Below are 24,385 nucleotides of genomic sequence, written 5' to 3' on the forward strand. Positions count from 1 at the left end.
CATTAGATCTGGACATTTGCGCAACTCATAGAAGAGGTGCTCACCGCACAGAGAAATGCCAGTTTCGGAGTTTGTAGTTATTTACATGACCTGCTTCCATATTATTTGAACTTTAATAAAGCTATAACGCATTAAATATAACTGCACTTAAGATGTAATGCCAATGTGTTTCCTTTAAAGAGCTCCGGCTCCGCTTGTTCCACAACGAGAGTGCTTCTATATTTACTTATTTTGTATTTTTGCATTTTAATTCCCTCATACTTTGCGATCTACATCACCTGCAGCTGTTAAAGTTTAGAGTGTATCTGGACTGTGAGCTGTGTAATTCTTCCTCTCCTCAGTCAGTCAGTCAGGCACGAACTGCAGTGCTGCTCTCGTGCATCATCATTAGAGTTTAATGTGATCTCATGTTACTTTAAATGATATCAAACGACTATTCAACAATGGAAATATTTGTCGACAATTTTTTATCGTCGATGTTGTTGATAACATCAACTAATCGTTTCAGCCCTAATTCTCATTTTTAAATATTACACTTCTAATTGGGTGTGAATATGGTTATACCTGCTGGAAAGGTTGAGGAGCTCATGTTTATCTGCAACAGTGGACTTTTCTTCAAGCTCCCACAGAAGAACATTGATGAGATGAGAGTTTTTGATGATGATGGGCACCTCCTCGAACATGTTCTCGTACCCTGCGTTAGCTTTTTTCAGCCTGCACGGACACAAAACATTTTCCCATCTATCAACAAGTGTCAGATTCTAAAAAACGACCCTTACCAAATCACATAACTTAAAGGATAGTTCACCCAAAAAAAAAAAATTCTGTCATTTACTCACCCTCGAGTCATTCCAAATCTGTATTACTTTTCTTTCTTCTGCGGAGCACAATAGGAAAAAATTTGAAGGATGTCCAGGGCTCTACATTGCAAGCATTTCAATGCCATTTGCCAGTAACAAATCACTGCATGCGAATGTGGAAAATTATTAACACCCTAATTTATGAACTTATTGTACTACTACTTGTAGCCTACCATCAAAATAAAACCTCCCTAATGCATCTAACCTCATACGTAAAGTACTTTTAAAAGTGGCACGTTAGTTATTTTTGCATTAAAAGTGCAAATTTCTCACTCTCACATGGCTGCTCTCCTCTTTCTCTCATGCGTACACGCAGAGCCGAATAGGCAGATATACCACATCAGGATAGTTTAAGCGTATTTCTTGCATGACAGACATCGTTTTGAATTATGGCACACTGATGGATGTCTTAAAAACATGGCACTCATGCGCAAGATCTAAAAAAACTGTGAGCCAGGGAGCAATGTTCAAAGACCGTTAATAAGGACTGTGGTAAACATTACTTGACGATACATCAACGTTCTGTTCTACAAATTACACACAGTCATACCTCAAACGTGAATTTTAAAGGCCGCTGCATGTTTTTTTTTTTTTTTTTTTTTAAAGTATGCAATTCAGTACAGCTTCAAAATTCACGTTTGAGGTATGACTGTGTGTAATTTATGTTGTACAACATTATGTCCACGTATCATCAAGTAATGTTTACCACAGACCTTATTTTACTCATAAGTTGAAAAAACCCCATTATAAAAACCGTAGGAAAATCCAGAGGGAACCCATGGTGAATTCTCTTCCGGGTTTTTGGACTACAACCTAAATAGCTCTACATGGCACAGGGATAAATCACTTCTGAATGGGACCTGCCAATGTGGGAGCTGGATGCAAGGAAAGTTGCTAGAGTTTATTTATATTTTTTGTGCACAATTATGTCAAAACACCAAATCGAACTGCGTTTGTTAAGGCACTTCACAATTGTATGGAAATCAGTGAACGGGCATCATTAAAAATTCCCTTTTGTTTTCCGCTGAAGAAAGAAAGTCAGCCAGGTTTGTAACAACAAGCAAATATTGCCCCTTAATGGATAAGTTAATTTCTGACACTGCAACTTGAGGGTGAGTAAATGACAAAAAGCTCTCTCTTTCTCACACACACAACATTTTTCTCCCTGTCTTTCGTTTGGACCCCACAACAATCTCCCACTCATTCCCAATGTACGTCTCTTCCACTAGCTCCCCCATTAAGATCTCTAAATTCGCTTGTGGTTGAGTGTCCTGTAATGTGGGAGTGAAAGACACTACATGAGCAGCTCACTCTAATTAAATGATTGAATGATTTCAACTTCTACATCACTGATCGGTCCATTAGACAAGCACTCAAGACTGATTATTCAACTGATTTCAAAGACAAATTCTGTTTTGATGCTTTTTTTTTTTTTTTTTTTTGGTGGCTGGGAGGTTGAAGTAAACAAGGAGATGGGAGTCTGTTTGTATGTGTGTGTTTATGTATTGTTTTGAGTCTTACCCATCTGCAGAGAAGTCCTTCTCTTTACAGATCTCCATAAGTTTGGGGGTCAGTCTGTAGGCCTTGAGACACAAAGAACCCTGAGATGTCTTAATGGGATCTACAGGAAAAGAGAACCAAAAACAAAACATTTATTGCTTTTATTATCCCATGTCCTAAGCAGACAATTTTCCAGCGACAAGCAATTTGTCTGTCCACATTGATGTGAAACTGCTGTGCAATCTGACACAGTCACAGCCAGACAGAAGATACTTTGAGTAAAACAGTGCAACAGTGCCATCAACCATCTAGCTTCCTGATTTGAAGCATGAAAGTATTTGAAATCTTGACAAAATACAAAAGTACAAGACATCTTAATGTGCTTAAATGAGGGAATGAACAACAATCCCATGAAACATTACAAATGACAATCTAATTAAAGCTGATGGAAAGATATAAAACTATTGATATTGGTGGATCACTGCCCTACAGGATCATGGGTAGTGTAGTTCTTCACCAGAAATCATTCTATTAAAAACATTTTTTAAATTTTTTTTTAATGAAGATGAAATAACATGGACTGATGGCTTCAACAGAAGCATATAACATTGATTAACAACGTTTAATAAATTATCATTAAATATCTACTCCCGATGGAGAAAATTAATGGGGTTTTTATTTGCGGAGCAAGACTGCTGCACTCTATATAAAGTTACGTGGAGTGGGATATTGGACCAATGAGATTTCACTGTGGGTGAGGCTACCCAGCACAACGCCACATAGATAGAAACCAAGCAATCAACAAAATAATCTGTATGATTTTTTTTTTTATTCAAATTAGATCTTTTATCACTTCTCACGTTTTTGCACCATGCTTGGTTAGGAGTGTAAGGGAAGCAGATTTTATGTTATACACACCAAAGGCTTCAGACCTTTAGCACAGGTAGTTTTCCTTTTAAAATAAAACAACAGTATAATCATGTTATCCTGATCAATAAAGCACATTTATCTATCAATCAGTTTCAGAAACATCAAATATCTTTAGGAAGACCAGAAAATAACAGCAGCAGGTAGTAAAAAAACACCCATTTATGACAGGTAAAATGTAAGCTATAAAGTTAGAAAAGATGCACTAGATTCTTGCGGGAAAGTATTTTGCAGCTAGTCAGAGTGGATTAATTTCACTGTCAGAAGACTGACAATTTGCCTCAAAAAGGCATCATAAGTGTTCTACCGAAGATGGGCAAAAGCTCTGACCATTCTCCACAGAAAGGATTTAAGAATTTCCTGCATGGTTCTGAAATTGTTGACTCATAGTTAATGCTTGTAGACACTGTGGAAAGCAAACAACATTCCCTGTCTTTTTTCTTCTAATATTGCCAATGGGGACATTTTCAGACATAGGAACGTCGATCTCAAGATCTCCTCAGACCAAGGTAAGATTCACTTAGCATTCTTCAAGTACCTGTTCACAAGAGTGGAACAAAAGTGTTCTCAAACTAATTTTTTAAAGCAGATGGAGGACTGACTCACGGTTTACACGTTATTTATGCAGCACTTTTGAGCGATATCCTCAACACTCGACTTTCACAAGTAGCAACAGTGCCCTTTACAACAATGTACACAATCTTAAATTAACAAAAATAACAATTTCACAGTTAACAGTCTATATTGATGAGCATAAAAAAAAAAAAAATAAATAAAAATAAAAAAAACCTAAACCTTTTCTATCACAGTAAACCTAGAAAAAAAAAAAAGTACACCCAGATAGGATGCGCTGCAGATTTAATTAATCTCTTTTTTATTATTATTTATGAATAGTCTTTCCCTACTCCTGGGTCAGTGATATGAAACAAACCAATGCCAATTACACCAGAATGGCAGCTGCAATATAGCAATAGCACAGCTCTGGCCAAAAACCAAGATCAACTGAGTAGAGAAAGGATGTGGGATAGGTGTAAGGAACAGATGTGGGTGTTTGGGTGAAAAGAGACTAACAATTGAAGGTTAAGGTAGGCTTAATGAGAACTTGATGGGGATTTAGTACAGTCTGATCTTGATAAAAAAGTTCCAGACAAAAATATTCGTTATTTGTGCATAGAGCAAAAAGGACATTAAAAAAGGTAAAATGGCTAATAGCCATACAATAAACTTTGACTAAAAAATAAATAGTTCACCTAATCATCATTTACTTGTGCTGTTGCAAACTCATATGATTTATTTTTATTTTTATTTATTTTTTGAAGAACACAAAAGAAGAACTATTTCAAAAATATTTACACAGCTCTAGACATACAAAGAAACTGATTTAAATTTCAGTCTGTTCCCCACATTAAGCTACTGAATGGCTTCAGAAGACTTAAAATATAGCGCACAAGTGGTATGGACTACTTTAATTGTGTTTATTTGTTTGACAGTTCCTGGTCACTCTGACAAACTCTCGTTGAATGCCACGGGTTTGGAAGCACATGAGGGTAAGTAGTGACAGAATTTTCATTTTGGGGTGAACTATGCCTTTAATATATGTATTTTCATTTGCATTTAGCTTTTTATATCCAACCCCCTTGTACCTGAGAGCCAGAACAACATATGAAACTACATCCCTCAAGCCACAGTTTGTGCACCCATCAGCCCTCTGAATGCTTTCATTGTTCATGTGGAGAGTGTGCTTGGTGCAGGGTGGGGTTCTGGCAGCTGCTAGGTGTCTGATATATTTTTAGTGAGTAGGGCCTGCCTTCCACCACAAGGAGGAGACTGAACAAACACTCTGATAGGGATAAACATCTGGCATGAGGGGAAGTCTGAGGAAAGTTACAGACAGCATGGACGATAGAGAAAGAGAGAGAGAAATGGAAGGGGGCGTGAATGGAGGAGGGGTGCAAAGAACAGTTAAAGTTTTAAGTTTATGTCTACGTCCAATCTATGCTGTGATCAAAGAGCATTTACGGCACTACCATCCCTGTTTGTTGAGTGAGGAGGAGGTGTGGAGCCTGTGTCCAACAACTAACTAGTTGTTTAGTGTAGTTGTTAACTTTATCTAGATTTTTGTCTTGTATTTTTATTTTATTTTTTTATGTTGTAGCAGTGTAGCTGTGCTTAATTCTATTCATGGCAGCACAAAGAATAGAATAGAATGCAGGTGTTTCGAGATGTGTTTTTTAAAGGTGAAGTTCTTTTTTTTTTACCCAATTTGGAATGCCCAATTCCCAGTGCGCTTTTAAGTCCTCGTGGTCGCATAGTGATTCGCCTCAATCCGGGTGGCGGAGGATGAATCCCAGTTGCCTCCACGTCTGAGACCATCAACCCGCACATCTTATCACGTGGCTTGAGTGCGTTGCCACGGAGACACAGCGCGTGTGGAGGCTTCACGCCACCCACCACGGCATCCGCGCTCAACTCACCATGCGCCCCACCGAGAACGAACCACATTATAGCAAACATGAGGAGGTTACCCCATGTGACTCTACCCTCCCTAGCAACCGGGCCAATTTGGTTGCTTAGGAGACCTGGCTGGAGTCACTCAGCACGCCCTGGGATTCAAACTAGTGAACTCCAGGGGTGGTAGCCAGCGTCTTTTACCACTGAGCTACCCAGTGGTACTTAGCTATCTAAGTACAAATGCAACATTTTGAGCAGAATTATCTGCTATTTAGTGGAGTACCACCAGTACATTGCTGGGCTTCAGATGTGTGTGTTTCATATCCTTGGGGGTATTTACACTTGGTCACTTCATGCATTCTTACTGACTGGATTGCTATCCGATTGAATAAGCACATTCCATTTACACTTAGCCACATCAATGTGTCTCCACCATATGGATTTAAATCCAATCTTCAATTCCCACGCTATATGCAAATAAAACAGAGTTAACTTCGGTGATTATGCAAATGTTGGGGAGAGAATTTAAAAGATGTGATTTATTATTTGATTCCAAGTGACTTTGCCTAGTGTGTGTCTGTGTGTGCACACTGTGTATTTTCCACCTTGGCACTTGTCGTAGTTAAGACGCGTCATGCACATCAGCTGCGCCTATTGTGGTTTTTAGTTTCAGTTTCATCAGTGATCTGCATCAAATACATAAAGAAAAAAGTTCTGTCTCTCCTACAACGTACACCTTTTAATTTCTTTGTTATTATTTACTGCGCGACATGAGCCATATGCAAATGCTCGTGTAACGTGCAGTAATGTTTTGATTTTTCCCTATGCTGATGTAGTGCTGTTTGGGGGGAGTAATGTTTAAATATGTGTCTTGAACAGCCAGATGCAGGTTTGAGTGACTGGATTTATATCCATCTCGAATCCATCTTGAAGGGCATTTACATCTGGTCTTTTCATGATCAGATAGCAATCCCATCAGTAAAAACACATGAAGTGACCAAGTTTAATTACCCCCTCAGTGACTGCATGTTGATAACACACACAGTGAAGAAGATCCGTGAAGTTCTCGTGCTTGTACATGTATTTGTTTTTTCTAATTTTCTGGTTATTTCCCGTAACTAAGCTGCTTTTACCAGCAAATTTTAAACTCTTGTTTGACGCCAGCAGTTGATTAGCAGGTGAGGGTGGTGCTGAGGGTAGTGCTTCGCTGCTGTCCGGGGTGCATTCAGGACGGATTAGGATTTACACGTCAAATGTGATGTGGTTAAATGCATTTTTGACTATCTCCGTATGTGGTTTTTGTGATCCGATCACAAAGCGTTTTGCACCCCGTTTACACTTGTATTTAACACTGACCAACTGTGATCAGAACGCTGTCTATATGAAAAATATAGAGTATTATATTCAACCATTTTCATTTATATGTACCAATACATAGTAATAAATAAATAAAATAATTTATATTTTCTAAAGCAATGTTTTAATAAATTTGAATAAACTTGAGTGTGCAAAAACTACAACTTTACATTGGTAAAATTTTTCAATGTGAATGGCCCATTAGAAAGTTTACACAGTAAAACCCTCACAAAAAATCTCTTTAAAGTGTCTCTTTAAAGCACGGCTGCAGCAGCTATAAACATTCAGACATATTTACTTGGCCGTTGTATCCGCCTAGTGCGTCTTTTTTCTTTAAAAAATAAACGCCACAAGCGTTGCTTTTTAAGACTTTGTGTCAAGTTTTTAAAAAATGGTGCAAATCTTTTTAAAATGTGCCACAAGAATCAGTGTCAGATGAACCCAAACCACCCTAATTATAAAGGGCTTCCTTAATACGATTAGTTGACTAGTCGTTCAGGCAACCAACCAACTAGTCAATTTTGATATGCAGTTTTGTACATCCCTAGCTTAGGAACAGATTTGTTGTTAATGCAGCTTCTCTGACAGTTTCTCCATCCACTGCAGCCATCAGTCCAAAGACATCTGGGATGGGTGGCGTCTGTGCTGGTGGATGAGGGGGTGTCCGGGCCCTGAATCCACTCCTGAAGGTACACATCAGCTCTCCGATAGCAAGCTAAATAAACAGAGGGGAGGAAACCCTGTCTAGACAAGGCTACTGCCGGGCCCGCTACACACAAACCAGCCTCCTGTTTACACAAGGGGGGGAACCCTGTCCATGGCCAAGAAAATGAGGGGTAGAGAGAGGGAGAGAAACAGAAAGGGAAAGGATGAGAGAGAGAAGGGAAAGTGGTAGAGAAAAACAGTGCAGTAGGAAAGGAGTCTATACGTTGGGGGGCTGAAACATGCTGGTGTGTTTTCATGTGTGCACAAGCATGCACAATAGAAATAAAATAAAAAAATATGAGTGGAAAAGCAAAGTAAATAGGTGATAACAGAGAGGACAGCGAGGAGAACTCCATACCGGAGAACTTCATGGATGATAACTAGGGGAAAAAAAGACTAGATGAAGTGGATGAAACAAACATTAAAGGTTAAATGTGTTATTTCTGTGTCAGTAACATCACCAAACAGAATTGTTTTCAAAGAAGTTTTATCTGCCTTTGTTGGTCAAACAGATGGTTCCGCCCAAAACGTAAACTATTGGTTGAGCCAATGTTGAGACAAATAAAGATCTGTATTTTAATTTTTGACCTTTTTGAAACTTTTTATTTATAGAGACAGTAGAGAGGAAACAGGTCATTATTGGGGAGAGAGAGGGGGAATGGGATCAGGCACAACATTGCCCATATTCGAACCACATATCCCAGATGAGCACCAAGGCTGTCTCCATCAGATTTAGTAATGTTTTCGGTTAAAAACATCCATTTCCTAACGTCACAGTTTTCCAAAGTATGTTGTACTACAGAGCTTTTTGAAAAGTCTCCATTTTCGGTGGAGGAAAACGCAGTTCCAGTGTGGATGAGAGGTGTAAACGTAGCAAATTCAGTGCGTTTTAAAATCTTGAACATATTTTATTAGCCCAGGCTGATTGACAGAGAAAGATATATGGAAGAAGAAAATGAGGGAAACCAACCATAAATAAGCACAACGGACTCCTCAATGGCGTGCTGGTAGCTGAACTGAGAGTCCAAAAGGGCCCGGCTGACAAAAGAGCCGTAAAAAGTTGACTGGTACCAACCCACATGAAGGTGATCAATGTTTACATGGCGCAGACTCCTCATCATCTCCATCTGATATTGAACTACAAGAGAAAAGAGAAAAACAAGGAATCAGAATGGAAGAGGAGGCCTGATGTCGCAATTTCTAAATTGCAGACCTGAAAAGTGCATTTTGCTTTATGATTATGGTCCCTCTCATTATGTGGAGCTCAGAGCAGCACTTTACCTGAAGAATAGGTCACAGTCACAGCAATCAAGAAAGAAATGCAAAGTGCCCAAAGGAGAAAACATTTTACAAATGAAATCATGTCCTCAACATTTCAATAGTGATCAGTAAGAGAGCTGTTATGGGTAATTATCTATTCAGGCTGCCTGATCAGGAGTCTAGGGACCGATTTTCAACCAATATGGGCTTTTAGTGGTGAATGTCAATATTTTTTTAATTGAAGCTAATATTCTGGCCAATATGCAATTGCTTTTAATATGAAAATCATTATAAAAAAAACTTTTAGCATACATTTTCAGAACATTAAAATACAGAAATAATAAACCATTTAGAAATTAAAGCAGAACCTACATGTGATATTTGAACCTGATTATTGTTGTGCAGAAATCCTATTCTTAACTAGTATCTATGTCTAAACTTGTTTTCAGATCATGTATTTTGAAGAAGTATAATTTGAAATTTTTGAAATAAGGTATAGAATATATTTGACAAGTACTTTTATGGTGTTTTATGCCCTTTTTGGAACTTGGCCCCTGTATTCTTTCATTGTATGGAAAAAGAGTAACATCAACATTATTCTAAACTTCTCCTTTTGTGTTCCACAGACGAAATAAAGTCCTGTGGGTTTGGAAGGACCCAACTGTTATTAAATAATAACAGAATTTTATTTTTGGTAAACTATTCATTTAAAATTAATGTTCAAAATGTAGTGCCTGGCATCTGGATGTTTTAATATAATATTTGGGTGGTTTTAGGATAAAGTTGTTTAAAAAAAAAACAACCACAGAAAGACCAAGGTGATCTTATTTGAATGCACAAATTTAATATCACTGTTCCCATTGTGCCTATGCTTCTGTTTTAGCAGACGATTAGCTTGTTTGTAAAAAATCCTAACAACCTACTGATAAATAAAAAAATGTTACAATTACAATATTAATTGAGAGACCCAGTCAACCCTGATGGGGGTTTTAACATTTAAATGAAGTGGCTTCTTAGTCATAGCTTTTTACAAACATTGGTTATTAAAGTAGTTTGGATTGCTAACACATAACATTGCTAGCTTAGTGAATTGATATTAAATATTAGATTAGGAGTGTGATGGGGTGTGTGAGAGGATGAGGAGGAAGGGAGGATGAGGAGGAAGGGAGGAATCGCCGATAATGGCAACAGGCTGAGACAAAACTGTAAATTAGCAGGGGCAGGTGCAAAGTGGTGCTATGAAAGGAGATTGGGCTCATTCAAACGCTGTGATAATCGGGTATGAGAAGTATGTAGTATCACTGAGTAAATGTATATGTGTATGTGTAAGGCCAGAAATACACTCTAAGCAAGTATGCAACAGCAGAACTTTGGCCAAAGGCATTAAACCGAATTTGCTATTATTGTGGAGTGGAGATGAGGAGTCCTAACTTGATCAATAAAATTCTTTTGAAACTGTTGCTTCACCATGCTGACCGTAGAAGAAGACAGTTTAAGATATTGACCATTTTAGCACCGCTTCCAAGAACGCTGAGAATGTAACACGTACTTGCATTTAGGGCTGTATAAAAATATGTATTTTCCGATTAATCACAATCTTCATTTGAATGATCCAATATTGATGTTTTACTCTATGCGCAACCCTCTACAATACAAGTAAATCACTCACATATGCGACCAAATTTCACACTGTGCAACTACAAATGTTTGATTAGCCAATGAATAGTAAATTTTCAGATTTCACTCGCCAGTGATCGAGTAGTATAGTTGGAAAGATATTCAGCACTGAAGTTTCACTGTGTATTGAGAGCAAGTTCGGTTTGACTCATTCCTTGTAATGTGTGTCCAAAGACGAGATCCAAGCGAAGCAATCAATTTCGTCATTGAATAATGTCTCTTTCTACATCATTTACAGTCAGTTGTTGATCAAATTTGTAATCTGTTCGTTTTTAAAAATCTATAATGTAACAAAAATGATGAAAACTAATGATAACATTTTCTACATTTATATTGTTGTGATGTAACCACTTGAGGTCACTAGTACATTTAACAGAGAAAGAGTTTCTGTCATTTGTAAAAAAAAAAAAAAAAAAAAAAATGGAAATAACTTAAATATACCTTGGTAAGTATGAGTGGTGAGTACTCATACTCGATCTTAAAAAAAAATAATTAAAATGGTATAGGTGCAACCCTAGTGTACAGTATGATCTATTGTAGAGTACAAGAAGTTCTACCCAAACATGGCCACATTTCTTACAACAGACTGTAACAAGTGTATGTACGCAGACATATTTACTCCTCAGCTTAGCTGGAAAATGTCCACTCTCGTGTGCCAAGCTACAATCCCAATGTCCCGAAATTACCTCTCTCTGACAATTCAAAGGCCCTTTAATTTTATCCCAATTGCAAAGGAAGATAGCAGGACTATTTTGAGAGGAAACAAGTCAAGGGCGAACATAACAAGGATCTTCATTTTATTAAAAAAAACAGAGACTCTTAGCTCTCATAAGATACATTAAATAAGAGAAGAAGTGGGATATGCAGTCTAGCCGCGGGATGGAATTCTTCAAGGCAACAGTAACTCACACACACACACACACAAATAAAAAATTAAACTAATCAAATGGTTGATCCTCTGGGAGAAACACATTTCTAGTTTGACTCTGAGAGGAAATGTCTGTTTTAAGAGTTGGAGGAGACAAAAACAGTGTCTCTTTTAGAGTGGATACAAAACGGACATCAAAAGCAGCGGGAAACGGACACATTCCAGTACATGGCACAGTTTTTAACCACAAGCCAGATTTCGCAAGGACAAATTAGTTGCATGAGGATTAAAAAAAAACTGAAAAGAAGTAAAAAGGAAAAAGACAAAAAGCACAAACCCAAAGCCCCTAAAACATTTGAAACAACAACACAAAAAAAACAAGATAATGAGAGTCTTGCTGATGGCATCCTGTAATTAAATGGATTTTCATAGGGAAAAAAACACCACCGTAAAAAAATATAAAAACAAGGCCAAACCCACCAGATTTTCGCATGGAAGATTTGTACGATTCTTTGACCTCGCATTAACTTTCTGACTTCTTCTCTGGACACTTCAAATAGTGTGGTAAAAACAGAGGCCGAAAATGTGCACAAGAAGCCTTGGCGCCTTGATTTCAAAATGATAATGTATATGTAGCACCAAAAAAAGAAATTCCAACTGATCACAGACTAGGAAGATTAAACTGCATAACATCATTGCCTACCTCTGTCACCTCAAGGTCAAAGCAGCAAGGCAGAATGTATTTTTGGTTACATTTGTGTACATGTAATTAGTAGTGCTTGCTAAAGCAAGCATTACTATTACGACTGCTCATACTTGGGATAACAAATTTTAACAAACCCTAATCCTAAACATTAAAATATGGTGTGTCGCTCGTCCAGTACAGTTTGTGCTAAGGACAGGAATGATACCTCAAATCATGCAGCTTTTTGAGGAGAGGCATGTCATTCTCTTTCCAAGTGAAAGGACTTGCAATTTTCAACTGCCGGATCATAAAATGGACGAAGAAATTCAATAGACTAGTATTGAAGGAGTGGTCCGAGCCATGCAGTATTTAGGAACCAGAATATCATAGAGACTTGAGGGTGGGCTATTTTAACTTGGGCCAATAAGCAACCACCTAGCAACCACCAACAACACAGCAACCATTCTATAACTGTGGTAATCTAAAAGTAATTGTAATACAGTCTCAATCTAAATTTAGGCCTAATAAATAAGTAATGACTCAACAAATGTGAATGAAGAAAGTGACCCAACCCAGCATGTGTCAACTGACAGCTCACAGAGCATTGAGTATTCGTCTCAATACTCCAGTGCCATGAAGAGGAATTCAGAGGACAGGGGTTTATTCAGTATATTAAAACCAGGCCTGCGTTTAGCTAATCAGCTCAATCTGTCCCTGCCCGTGACATCTCTACCACTGTTTATGGAAAGGGCTCAGGTCTGTGAGCAGGAGTGTTTACGCACTCACATACACTATCTGGGATAGACACATATACTGTACAAAGAAGAGCTTTAATTTTAGATATTGATGAAAAGGCAGGTCGCAAGCACCTAATTATGTCAAAATTTGTAGGTTTGAACTTTTTTTTTTTCTCCCCCTTTCTCCCCAATATGGAATGTTCAATTCCCAATGTGCTCTAGGTCCTCGTGGTGGCGTACTGACTCGCCTCAATCTGGGTGGTGGAGGACGAATCTCAGTTGCCTCCACGTCCGAGACGTCATTCCGCGCATCTTATCACGTGGCTTGAGCGCATTACCGCAGACACCTAGCACGCGTGGAGGCTTCACACTATTCTCCACGGTATCCACGCACAACTCAACACGCATCCCACTGAGAGCGAGAACCACATTATAGCGACCACGAGGAGGTTAACCCGACGTGACTCTACCCGCCCTAGCAACCGGGCCAATTGGTCGCTTAGGAAGCTTGACTGGAGTCACTCAGCACGCCCTGGATTTGAACTTGCGACTCCAGGTGTGGTAGTCAGTGTCTTCACATGCTGAGCTACCCAGGCCCCCTAGGTCTGAACTTTTAATTAAAACTGAAAATTAATGATAATTAGTAATAAATGTTCAGTGATAACAAATGACAAAAATTCCAAACAAATTAATATTAAGTAAATGTTAATTTTAATTTGCATTATTTTTTACTATTTTAAATATTACTTATTATAAATCATTTTTTATGTGAAACTATTCTTCTATCCCAGCTTATTATGCAGAAATTACACACTTCGCATTTAAAAATTTAATTAATAAAATGGTTTAAGATGTGGAAAATGAACTTGGCCACCATGGCACTACGGTCTCTTTTTCCCATTAACCTCACAATAAATTTTTGAATTTTTCTGTTGACACTTCAGTTGCTGTGGTTTACAAACATATAAACAAGGAGGAAATGGCAAATTTGCACAAGAAACCTTGGTGCCTTGATTTCAATATGCTAACGGGAAAGTAGTACCAAAAAAGAAATTCCAACTGATCACAGACAGGTTAGATTAAACAGTACCAAATTATTATGATCATTTGTAATTAATGATAGTGAGCAAATGCAATTAGGATAATATAATTGTCAAACAAATTAATATTAAAGGGATAGTTTATCCAAAAATGAAAATTCTCTCATCATTTACTCAACCTCATGCCATCCCAGATGTGTATGACTTTCTACAAAGGTTTTAAGAAGAATATTTCAGCTCTGTTGTTCCATACAATGCAAGTAAATGGTGACCAGACTTTTAAAGCTCCAAAAATCACAAAGGCAGCATAAAAGTAATCCATTCGACTCCAGTGGTTAAATCTATGTCTTCTGAAGCAATATGATAGCTATGGGTGAGAAACAGATCAATATTTAAATTGATCTTTTTTACTATAAATTTTCTCAACTGAAAGAGAAGATTTATAATAAAAAAAAAAGGACTTAAATATTGATGTGTTTCTCACCCATACCTATCATATTGCTTCAGAAGACATAGGTTTAACCACTGGAGTCGAATGGATTACTTTTATGCTGCCTTTGTGATTTTTGGAGCTTTAAAGTTCTAGTCACCATTCGCTTGCATTGTAAGGACCCACAGAGCTGAAATATTCTTCTAAAAATCTTCCGTTTGTGTTCTGGAGAAGAAAGAAAGTTGTACACACTTGGGATCACATGAGGGTGAGTTAATGATGAGAGAATTTTTATTTTTGGATGAACTATACATTTAAGCAAATATTTCAATTTAACTATATTATCTTCAAATACTCTTTAATTTTTTTGTTACAAAAACTATTCTCCTATCCAGGCTTAAAATGCAGAAATTACACACTTCACTTTACCTTTAAAACTCTGCTAAAAAGTAATGGATTAAGATGTATAAAATTGCCACCATGGCACTCCTATTGTTCTCCTATTCCATAGATGTTTTTGTTTTCTTAATGAGGGCAGGATTACAGGTGTCTCGTGCCACCTGTGATCAAGACGTTGTGTTTTCTTCACCGAATGAAACCTGAGGTAGTGTCTTTTGATTCCACATCCCAGCAACTGGAGTGCTAATTAGGAGCACTATCTCACCCTTGCGCTGCTGATGCACCTGCACTGTCTCCCTCTCTTGGTCCTTTTCTTGATTCCTTCTTTCTCCTTCTGAGACAATTCTCACAGACTTGTTAGAATTTGGCCAGTGACAGCTTGTCAGGTCTCTGCAACTGGGTACCACAGTCCAGAAAAAAACTGTGTTAAGATCTTCCTTCTCACCAAAAATCCCTGAAGCCAGCACCTTAATGATCTCAACACACTTTATAGGAATGGCTCACCCAAGAATGAAAATTCCAACATCATTTACTCACCCTTGACAATAACAACATTAAAAAAAAAATCATGCAATTAAACAATGCTAAAATGATTTAGGCTATGGCTTTGAGGAGGAGGCCACCATAAAAAAACACCATGAAAGCACAGTTTCTGTAATTGGTATGGACACTATTCTGAGAGATATGAGCTGTTTAATAATGAAGATCTTTTCATAAGTTATATATTAGGCCCATATACTCCATGTTCCTGTGACAATACATTCCCGTAAGGATGTCACAAGCCATTGTGTTAACTCTCGAGACTGAACAGGCAGGTTTTATTCTTTTTGCATTATGCCCTATGGTCTTCAGCTGATAAAACCTTAGTTCAGACTTCATCAGGAAAGGACACTGAAGATCACTTTAGCTCAAGGACCTTGGTTTCTACTCATCTCTTTCTACCTTAACTTATTACCTGACACTAGTTTCACAGCAGATGTCTAGTGTTGACTGACCTTCAAATATTGATAACATCATTCAATCATCTTTAGCCACAGTAATAGCAAACATGTCAAAGCTGAAGTCGTACTTGTATGATACACCCCTCCACACAGTGATATCGAGGGATAAAATAATTCTATGTATCCCAATTTAATATGCAAAGACAAGAAACAAACTGATAGGTTGATTTCCTTGAATAGTGTAAACACAGTAGTGCTCAGAAATGACACACTTCACCTTAAAGACACTTTAATGTCCATTGCAGAGAAGCATGCATGCATGAAATAAAATCACTCCTTAGCTAAAGAGTTATGGCGCCATCTAGTGCAAGCAATTTTTTTTGTTTGGTGCTTATTAAATCTTAAATGTCTTCTCACAAATCCATATGATTTGAAGGCAATTATAAATACACACATATAAACAAATAAACAAACAAAAAATTAATCAACTTGCAACTGGTTTCTATAAATCACAAGTTAAATGGATAGTTCACCCTAAAATAAAAATTCTGCAATGAACGTGAAGGGAGACTGATGTTGTCATTCGGCATCTCCTTTTGTGTTCCAAAGGGGAAACATTCCCTTTTAAGCATACACTGAATCTAAATCAAAAAGGAGACATTCCTGGCTGTTTAGCTAAGGACTTAAAAGGATAGTTCCCAAAAATAAAACTTCTCACATCATTTACTCACCCTCATGCCATCCCAGATGTGTTTGACTTTCTTTCTTCTGCAGAACACAAACAAAGATTTTTAGAAGAATATCACGGCTCTGTAGGTCCTTACAATGCAAGTGAATGGTGACCAAAGTAATCCATAAAACTCCAGTGGTTAAATCTATGCCTTCAGAAGCAATAAGTGTGGGTAAGTAACAGATCAATATTTAAGTCCTTTTTCACTATAAATCTCCACTTTCACTTTGACTTTTACATTCACATTTTGAAAGTGAAAGAGGAGATTTAAGGTATTAAAAAAAAAGGACTTAATATTGATCTGTTTCTCACCCACACCTATCATATCACATCTGAAGATATAGATTTAACCACTGGAGTAGTATGGATTACCTTTATGTGATTTTTGGAGCTTTAAAGTTCTGGTCACCATTCACTTGCATTGTAAGGACCAACAGAGCTGAATCATTCTTCTAAAAATCTTCATTTGTGTTATGCAGAAAAAAGAAAGTCATACACATCTGGGATGGCATGAGGGTGATTAAATGATGAGAGAATTTTCATTTTTGGGTGAACTTTCCCTTTAAGCTTGACACGGACCATACAAGCCCCTCAATAAAAGACAAGTGTCAGTGTGTCCCAAACACTTAATAGTATCATGTCCTAAAAAGCCTTTCTCTCTGCTAGGCAAGCTAAACTAAGCTGTTGTAACCCCTTCGACAAGCCGACCGCCTCAGTGCTTGCTCTGGCCCCTTGGGAAGACAGAGTGTGGTGATGGGGGCGTGCCCGAGTGATGTCTGTAGAGAGTGAGGCAAGGAGAGGAAGAACGGTAAGGATTGACACCTGTGGGAAATCACCTCTAACAGCTGTTTCTGATGCAGTGAGAGCTGGAGAGGGATAAAAGGGCAATCCAAACCACCAGAGGGGGGGGAGAGAGAGAGAGAGAGAGAGAGAGAGAGAGAGAGAGAGACGCACACAGCAGAGTGTTCTGTGTGTTTTTATGCTGAAAAGCAAACCCTTGTGTGTCACTGAAAAGTGGACAACTAAAAGTCTTACGTTGGATGTTTACCCGGCTCCTGCTTCCTCCTTAACAAAGAAAGCTAGAGACATATCACTGTGATGCCAAAACCCAGGATTAGGAGGAAGAAAACACTGTCATGGAGTCCTCGCCATTAACTGAAGTCATCATGACACTTGCCGGCATCCACCAGACGCAGCTACAAGCCCTCCTGGACCTACATGCGGAGCAGGAACAGCAGGGGTCAACACTAAGGATTTTTTGAACTGGCCCAGTTGGGCCATGCTTCAGATTTTTACTGGCCCCGGCAAAATTTTCACTGGCCCCAGCAACGGAGGAGATTATGTGTTTTCGGGTCACCCGTTTAGTCATGCTGTCATGCAACTTTTGGCCATGTGTAGTGTTTTCGCACACAGGATCAAAGATTTAGTCACTGAGTTAAAGATTTGATTATTGGCTGAATGTAATAAACATATGAATCCCTGAGAGAGGAGACTTGCTACTAAATTGGTTGTGACTGTGTAATATACAGTAGGTAGATATGCCTAATCTATGAATTAAGAATGTGGATATAAACATAAAAACAGACAACCCAAACAAGACCAAAACTGACTGATATACAAAGCACAAAAACAAAAATACCTGTACGGTCCAGAAATTAGACATGTAGCAGGTGTTTTATGAGGATGAAGTAGACTGTTTTAAATATTCATCTTCAACCTGCAGCTGAACAGCTCTGATAATAATAGCCTAATAGCGGTTTTGCTTCTTTTCATATCAAATGCCATTATCATGTCGAATTAATGTTTACGTTTTGAAACATCAACTAATTAAATGTATACTTACATTATGGATACTGAGCAGCTCGTGATTTCCAGGTACGTGTATAATTAGGGTTTAACAAAGTTTATTATGACTCATTCATCTCTAAAGGCAAATGAATGGGAGAAAATGTGCTTTTTTTACAGTGGGAATAAAACTAGCGCTCTGTCCCTTTACGAGAGCGCATGCATGTTAAACAGTCTACGCTGCACGGAGAGATGATAATGAGACATATGCATGGAGAGACATGGATTTTCAGTCCTATAGAAAGAAACTGTTGATTTCTTGTGTTCCAATGTGTGGATTACTACTTTTCACTAACATGTAAAAACAAAAAATGTGGGGATTTCGCACACTATGAACACGGAATGTGCGGGGACAGACCTACTTAAAATGTTGAGCAAGATGTGCAAAAGTGTTTTTTCCTTTCTTTACATTGGTAATACCTGCTGCTAAGGCACTTGGAAAAGAGCAAGGGCAGTGCTAGGAGAGTGCGCTCGGTGTCTGCACGCTCTTATGCATGCACGCAACTGTGCCTTGGTGCGTCCAGTACATTATGCTCTCATGCATCTTTGCGAGCTAAACAGAATTGCACTTGTTCGTCGGTTACAATACTTTGTTTGCTCAGTGTCATTTTTGTGCTCTCTCGCTTGTTGTTTGCTTGCACTAATGTTATAAATGCAGCACTGGCCTGGTCAGGCAAGTGACAGTTCTAGCAACTGGCCCAAATCTCTCTCACACTGGCCCCGGGCCATCGGGCAGTCCTTATTGTCGAGCCCTGAACAGCATTTCCAGATCCTGCTCAAAGCCCAGGCAGAGGACCGACAGGTATTACGGAGCCTGATGACCCAGGTGAGAACTCCAGCAGCGACACCAGCCACAGCCATGGCCACGCCGCACATCACGCTCGTGTAAATTTAGCCGCTAGATGAATCCGAAGCCTTCATTGAGCTCTTTGAGCGGGCGGCTGAAGCGTGGGGCTGGCCCAACACCCAGTGGGCAACCCAATTGCTACCCTCGCTGTCCGGCGAAGCACAGCTTGCAGCCCAACAATTGCCGGTCGCGAGTATCCTGTGGTGCGCAGACCTAAAGCGGGCCATCCTGCAGTGGTTTGGCTGCAATCCGGAGCAACACCGGCAACGCTTCCGCACCCTGCCGTTCAGCGAATGCAGTCGCCCGTTTGCCTTTGCCCAACAGCTCCGTGATGCCTGTCAAAGGTGGGTGCTGGCAGAGGATCGTGACGCCAGAGCTGTTATCGATCTTGTGATACTGTAACAGTTCGTCAGCAGGCTACCGAAAGGGATGGCAGAGTGGGTCCAGTTCCATCACCCGGCATCACTGACGGAAGCAATCCAGCTGGCAGATGACCATTTGCCGGCATATTCGGGGGCCTGGGCATTTCCAGGACTGATGCCCCACGATGAAGATGAGACATTGGTCTGGGTCCCCGATGTGCCACAGGCCACCCCCGATCGAGCAGGAGCGTACTGGATACCTGTGAGTATTAAGGGGGGTGCATATCAAGCCTTGGTGGATTCAGGTTGTAAACAAACCTCCATTCACCAAAGCCTGGTTCAATCCGATACAAGCCGGCGGGTGAAGGTAAGGTGTCTGCACGGGGATATCTAAAGTTACCCTGTAGTGAAGGTCACTATTCAATTTCAGGAACAAAAACAGTGTCGAGGCTGCGGTTAATTCCTGCCTCACCCATCCACTAATCTTGGGAAGGAATTGGCCGGCATTTCCTAGCTTATTAAGGGGAATGTGTGTGGATGGGTCCTGCAACAAAGTGTATCAGTGTGTGGTGTGTGACTCACTGGCTGGGGAGGAGGAGCCAGGGCCATCTACGTCAGCTCCACGTCAGGAGGATATAAGTGAGGGGGAAGTCTCAGCTTCCCCAGCCCTTAGAGGATTCCCTGCATAGGATTTTCCTCTGGCGCAGATAAGAGATAAGACCCTTAGGCATGCCTTTGATCAAGTGAGAGTGATTGATGGTCAAGGCCTCCAGCCAGACATTGCACTCGCATATCCATATTTTTCAATTATCAAGGATCGGTTGTATCAAGTGACGCAGGATTCTCAGACAGAGGATACAAACCAACTGTTAATACCGCGGAGCCATCGGGAAATGTTATTCCAGACGGCTCATTATAATCCGATGGCGGGTCACTTAGGGCAGGAAAAGACACTGTACCATCTAATGGCCCATTTCTATTGGCCGGGCATTCACGGGAATGTTCGTCTGATTCGGACAATGGGGGTATGTGGTGATGGGGGTGTGGCTGAGCAACGTCTGTGGAAAGCAAGGCCAGGAGATGAAGAACGGTAAGGACTGACACCTGTGGGAAATCACCTCTAACAGCTGCAATGAGAGCTGGAGAGGGATAAAAGGGCAATCCAAACCACCAGAGGAGAGAGAGAGAGAGAGAGATGCATGCAGCAGAGTGCTCTGTGTGTTTTTTGCTATGCTGAAAGCAAACCCTCGTGTGACACTGAAAAGTGGAGAAATAAAAGTCTTACGTTGGATGTTTACCGGCTCCCACTTCCTCCTTCAAGCTAGAGACGTATCACATGAAGCGGTGCATGTCTCTCTCCCTCCCTCCCTCTCTTGCTCTCTCTCTCTCTCTCTCTCTCTCTCTCCATTCTCCATGGTCCCTGCCTCTTAATTACACCAGAGAAATCATCTATACCACATCACAAGCCTCTGCCGATCTGTCAATCATATTTCCGCTGAGCAGCAGGACGTTTCTCCTGCCCTGAGGAGATGGAGACAGAAAAAGAGCTAACGCAGATCTGCTCCTCCATGGTGGTCTCCGTCAGCTCAAATAGAAGAGGTATGTGCATGCTTGTGCGTTCAAACACCTCTGTGTCTCTGCCTCTGTGTGTAGCTCGCACCACCGCTGCAGTCTGATCTTGTCATATTCATTATATTGATTCAATATCATACCCTTCATAAATCAGAAGGTGTGTTCACTCTGTGATGGCAAGAGCGACTGGCAGATGCATCTCCTGAAATAATGTGTCCTAGAGCAGAAATGCAGCAAAAACAAAATAATAGGACAGTTAAAGTTATGCAGTGTTAAGTAGCTTCAGTATGTCACAACTTCAAGGTCACTATATATCAAACTCATACATCCGAGCTCACACAAGAATGAGAGTGAATTATTTTCATTTATGCACCAAATTAATTGCATGATGTACCAATATAACAATACACAGAAAGACAGAAATATTTACCTCCATATTTATTACATATACATTTATAAAAACAAAATAAAAACATGCCAGTCATACAGTCTTTCATGAACAATTTTTAGTGATGATTCAAATGATTTATTAAATTAAGTTTTAAATCGATTCACTGAAACAGACAGTTTGAACTGATTCATGGAAGTTAATCAAACTTCAAACAGAGACGCAAGAAACAGAACAAGTCATTTTTTACTCTTCATCACCACATTCACTTTCAGATGTGAAGTGAAACTAGACAGGCACCACATGTGGCACATAAATGCAGCATAAAAGTAATCCATATGACTCCAGTGGTTAAATCCATGTCTTCATAAGCGATATGATAGGTGTGGGTGAGAAACAGATCAATATTTAAGTCATTCTGTCCTTCCTGCGCAGTAGGTGGCTATTTGCATGAAGAATGCGATTCGTCAAAAAATAAATAAAATAAAAATAAATTACGACGACTGTGGAAATGAAAGTGGAGATTTAGAGTAAAAAAGGGCTTAAATTTTGATGCTTCTCACCCACACATAACATATTGCTTCTGAAGATATAGATTTAACCACTAAACTCATATGGATTACTTTTATGTTTCCTTTGTGATTTTTAGAGCTACAAAAGTCTGGCCACCATTCACTTGCATTGTGAGAATCTACAGAGCTGAGATATTCTTCTAAAAATCTTTGTTTGTGTTCAGCAGAAGAAAGTAAGTCATACACTTCTAGGATGGCATGAGAGTGAGTAAAAGATGAGAGACTTTTCACTTTTGGGTGAACTATGCTTAACAGTAAATTAAACAATTCATAAATTCATACCAAAAAGTCTAAATGTATTATAAATACGCTGAACAGAAAATATATTAAGAGGAAAATACCAATACTCACATTTATTAAGTGTATTTATTTAAATTATATTTAAACTGTAGGCTACATGAACATACGTCAGTGGTTGTTTCATGTTTTCAAGCTTCCTTCTACAGTAATTAATTTTTCTGGATGGAATGTTGACCTTTTTTAAGTTTACATTGGAATGGTTGGTCAGTTAAAAAAAAAATAACTTTGCATAAATCTTTGATTGAAGAAAATTATTATATCATTAATGATTAATCGATTTTCATTCAATAACATTAACGATTGTTGATTAAGAACATTTCTAAACAGTTGCAACCCTACTATATAAGTAAAAAGTGGGTAGTTGAGGTTTTTGATACAAGATGAATGAAATCTGGCTCACATGAGGACAAAATGAGTTAAAAAAAAAAAAAAAAAAAAAAAAAGCAGTAATGAGAAAAGAAATACAAGTGAAATAAACTGTGGGAACCAAAAAGACAGCACACCTTAAAATGGGAAGACAAGAGATCCGTCCGGTAAGGGAGATATATGAAGGATGTCTGATGCCCTGATGGTAAAGAGATAATCTGGTGCTGATGTCTTGCAGAGCATGACCAAAGCGAGCCTCAGCAAAAAGCTCATATCCATCACTTAGTAGCTGCTTTCTGTAAGGGCACTGAGAAAGACGCCCTAATTTATGGCACAAGGGGTCCCACAAAAATAAAACAGTGAATCACGCATAGCACACAGTGTTCCAATGCAAGAAAGAGGCCTGTGGTGAGGAAGGCAGGGAGGGGCCCCTGTGGCGAAAAGCCTGTTTTTTTAAAGAACTTTTTGCCCTTCCGTCAGCCCACTCAAGTTGAGCAGAGCCACTAAGACAAGACCCACAAAGATCGTAAGGAGCCATGGAGAGCACAAACTAGGGTTGGAAAGAGCCGCAGAAAATGGTATGTTATAGTCAGAAATTAATAACATCAGCAGGCATCTCGTAATGTGCAATAAGCAATTAAAGTCTTATTTATTTGAGGGTTTGGAAAGCTTGGGCGGTACAAAGAATTCAATGATCCCAAAAGAACTTGATGTGGGTAGGGTTATGATGTAAGGTTAACAAAAGAAGAACTCTATCCCCTGGAAGCATTTGCCATAATCAAATAAATTTGAGTTTATCCGGCACAAAAGGTTAAAAAAAAACTTATGCAAAGTGCTTCCTGATCTAGAGGAAGAACTTGAGTATAAATGCTCATTATCACATCATTAGCAAGCTATTAGCTGCTAAAGTGTTAGCATTATTAAGTCTCTTCAGCACAAGTTTTCATTACATCCATAAATGGAGACCGTGAGTCCAGTTTCAGCAGCATCTTTGACAAGGAGTACCACAGAAACCACTGTATTAATGTACTGTATCCCATATACAGTGCATTCAGAAAGTATTCAGACCCTTTCACTTTTTTCACATTTTGTTATGTTGCAGCCTTATGCTAAAATGCTTTACATTATTTATTTTTTTCACATCTATCTACACTCCATACCCCATAATGACAAAGCAAAAAACAGATTTTGATAACTTTGCAAATTTATTAAAAAGAAAAAACTGAAATATCACATTGACATAAGTATTCAGACCCTTAACTCTGTACTTAAAGCACCTTTGGCAGCAATGACAGCCTCAAGTCTTTTGGGGTATGATGCAACAAGCTTTGCACACATGGATTTGGGGCCATTCTTCTCTGCAGATCCTCTCAAGCTCTGTCAGGTTGGATGGGGACCATTGGTGGACAGCCATTTTCAGGTCTCTCCAGAAATGTTCAATTGGGTTAAAGTCCAGGCTCTGGCTGGGCCACTCAAGGACATCCACAGAGTTGTCCCTAAGCCACTCTTGTGTTGTCTTGGCTGTGTGCTTAGGGTCATTGTCCTGTTGAAAGGAGAACTTACGGCC

The 24,385-nt window shown here is 39.2% G+C and overlaps 1 protein-coding gene across 4 annotated transcripts in view; it reads right to left on the reverse strand.

Annotated features, from left to right (window-relative positions):
- LOC127425433 (eukaryotic translation initiation factor 3 subunit H-B) overlaps positions 1 to 24,385 on the reverse strand; it is a 101,106-nt gene that overhangs the window by 20,736 nt on the left and 55,985 nt on the right. For 3 of the 4 annotated variants that reach the window (XM_051671450.1, XM_051671452.1, XM_051671451.1), the window contains exons 3-5: positions 8,770 to 8,937; positions 2,382 to 2,481; positions 565 to 714 (exon numbers count right to left, since the gene is read on the reverse strand). In XM_051671450.1, the coding sequence (XP_051527410.1) occupies positions 565 to 714; positions 2,382 to 2,481; positions 8,770 to 8,937 (418 nt within the window). The remainder of the gene's footprint in view (positions 1 to 564; positions 715 to 2,381; positions 2,482 to 8,769; positions 8,938 to 24,385) is intronic. The other variant, XM_051671453.1, reaches the window with a different exon arrangement.

This window comes from Myxocyprinus asiaticus, chromosome 34 (genome assembly GCF_019703515.2).
Source record: "Myxocyprinus asiaticus isolate MX2 ecotype Aquarium Trade chromosome 34, UBuf_Myxa_2, whole genome shotgun sequence".
Lineage (NCBI taxonomy): Eukaryota > Metazoa > Chordata > Actinopteri > Cypriniformes > Catostomidae > Myxocyprinus > Myxocyprinus asiaticus.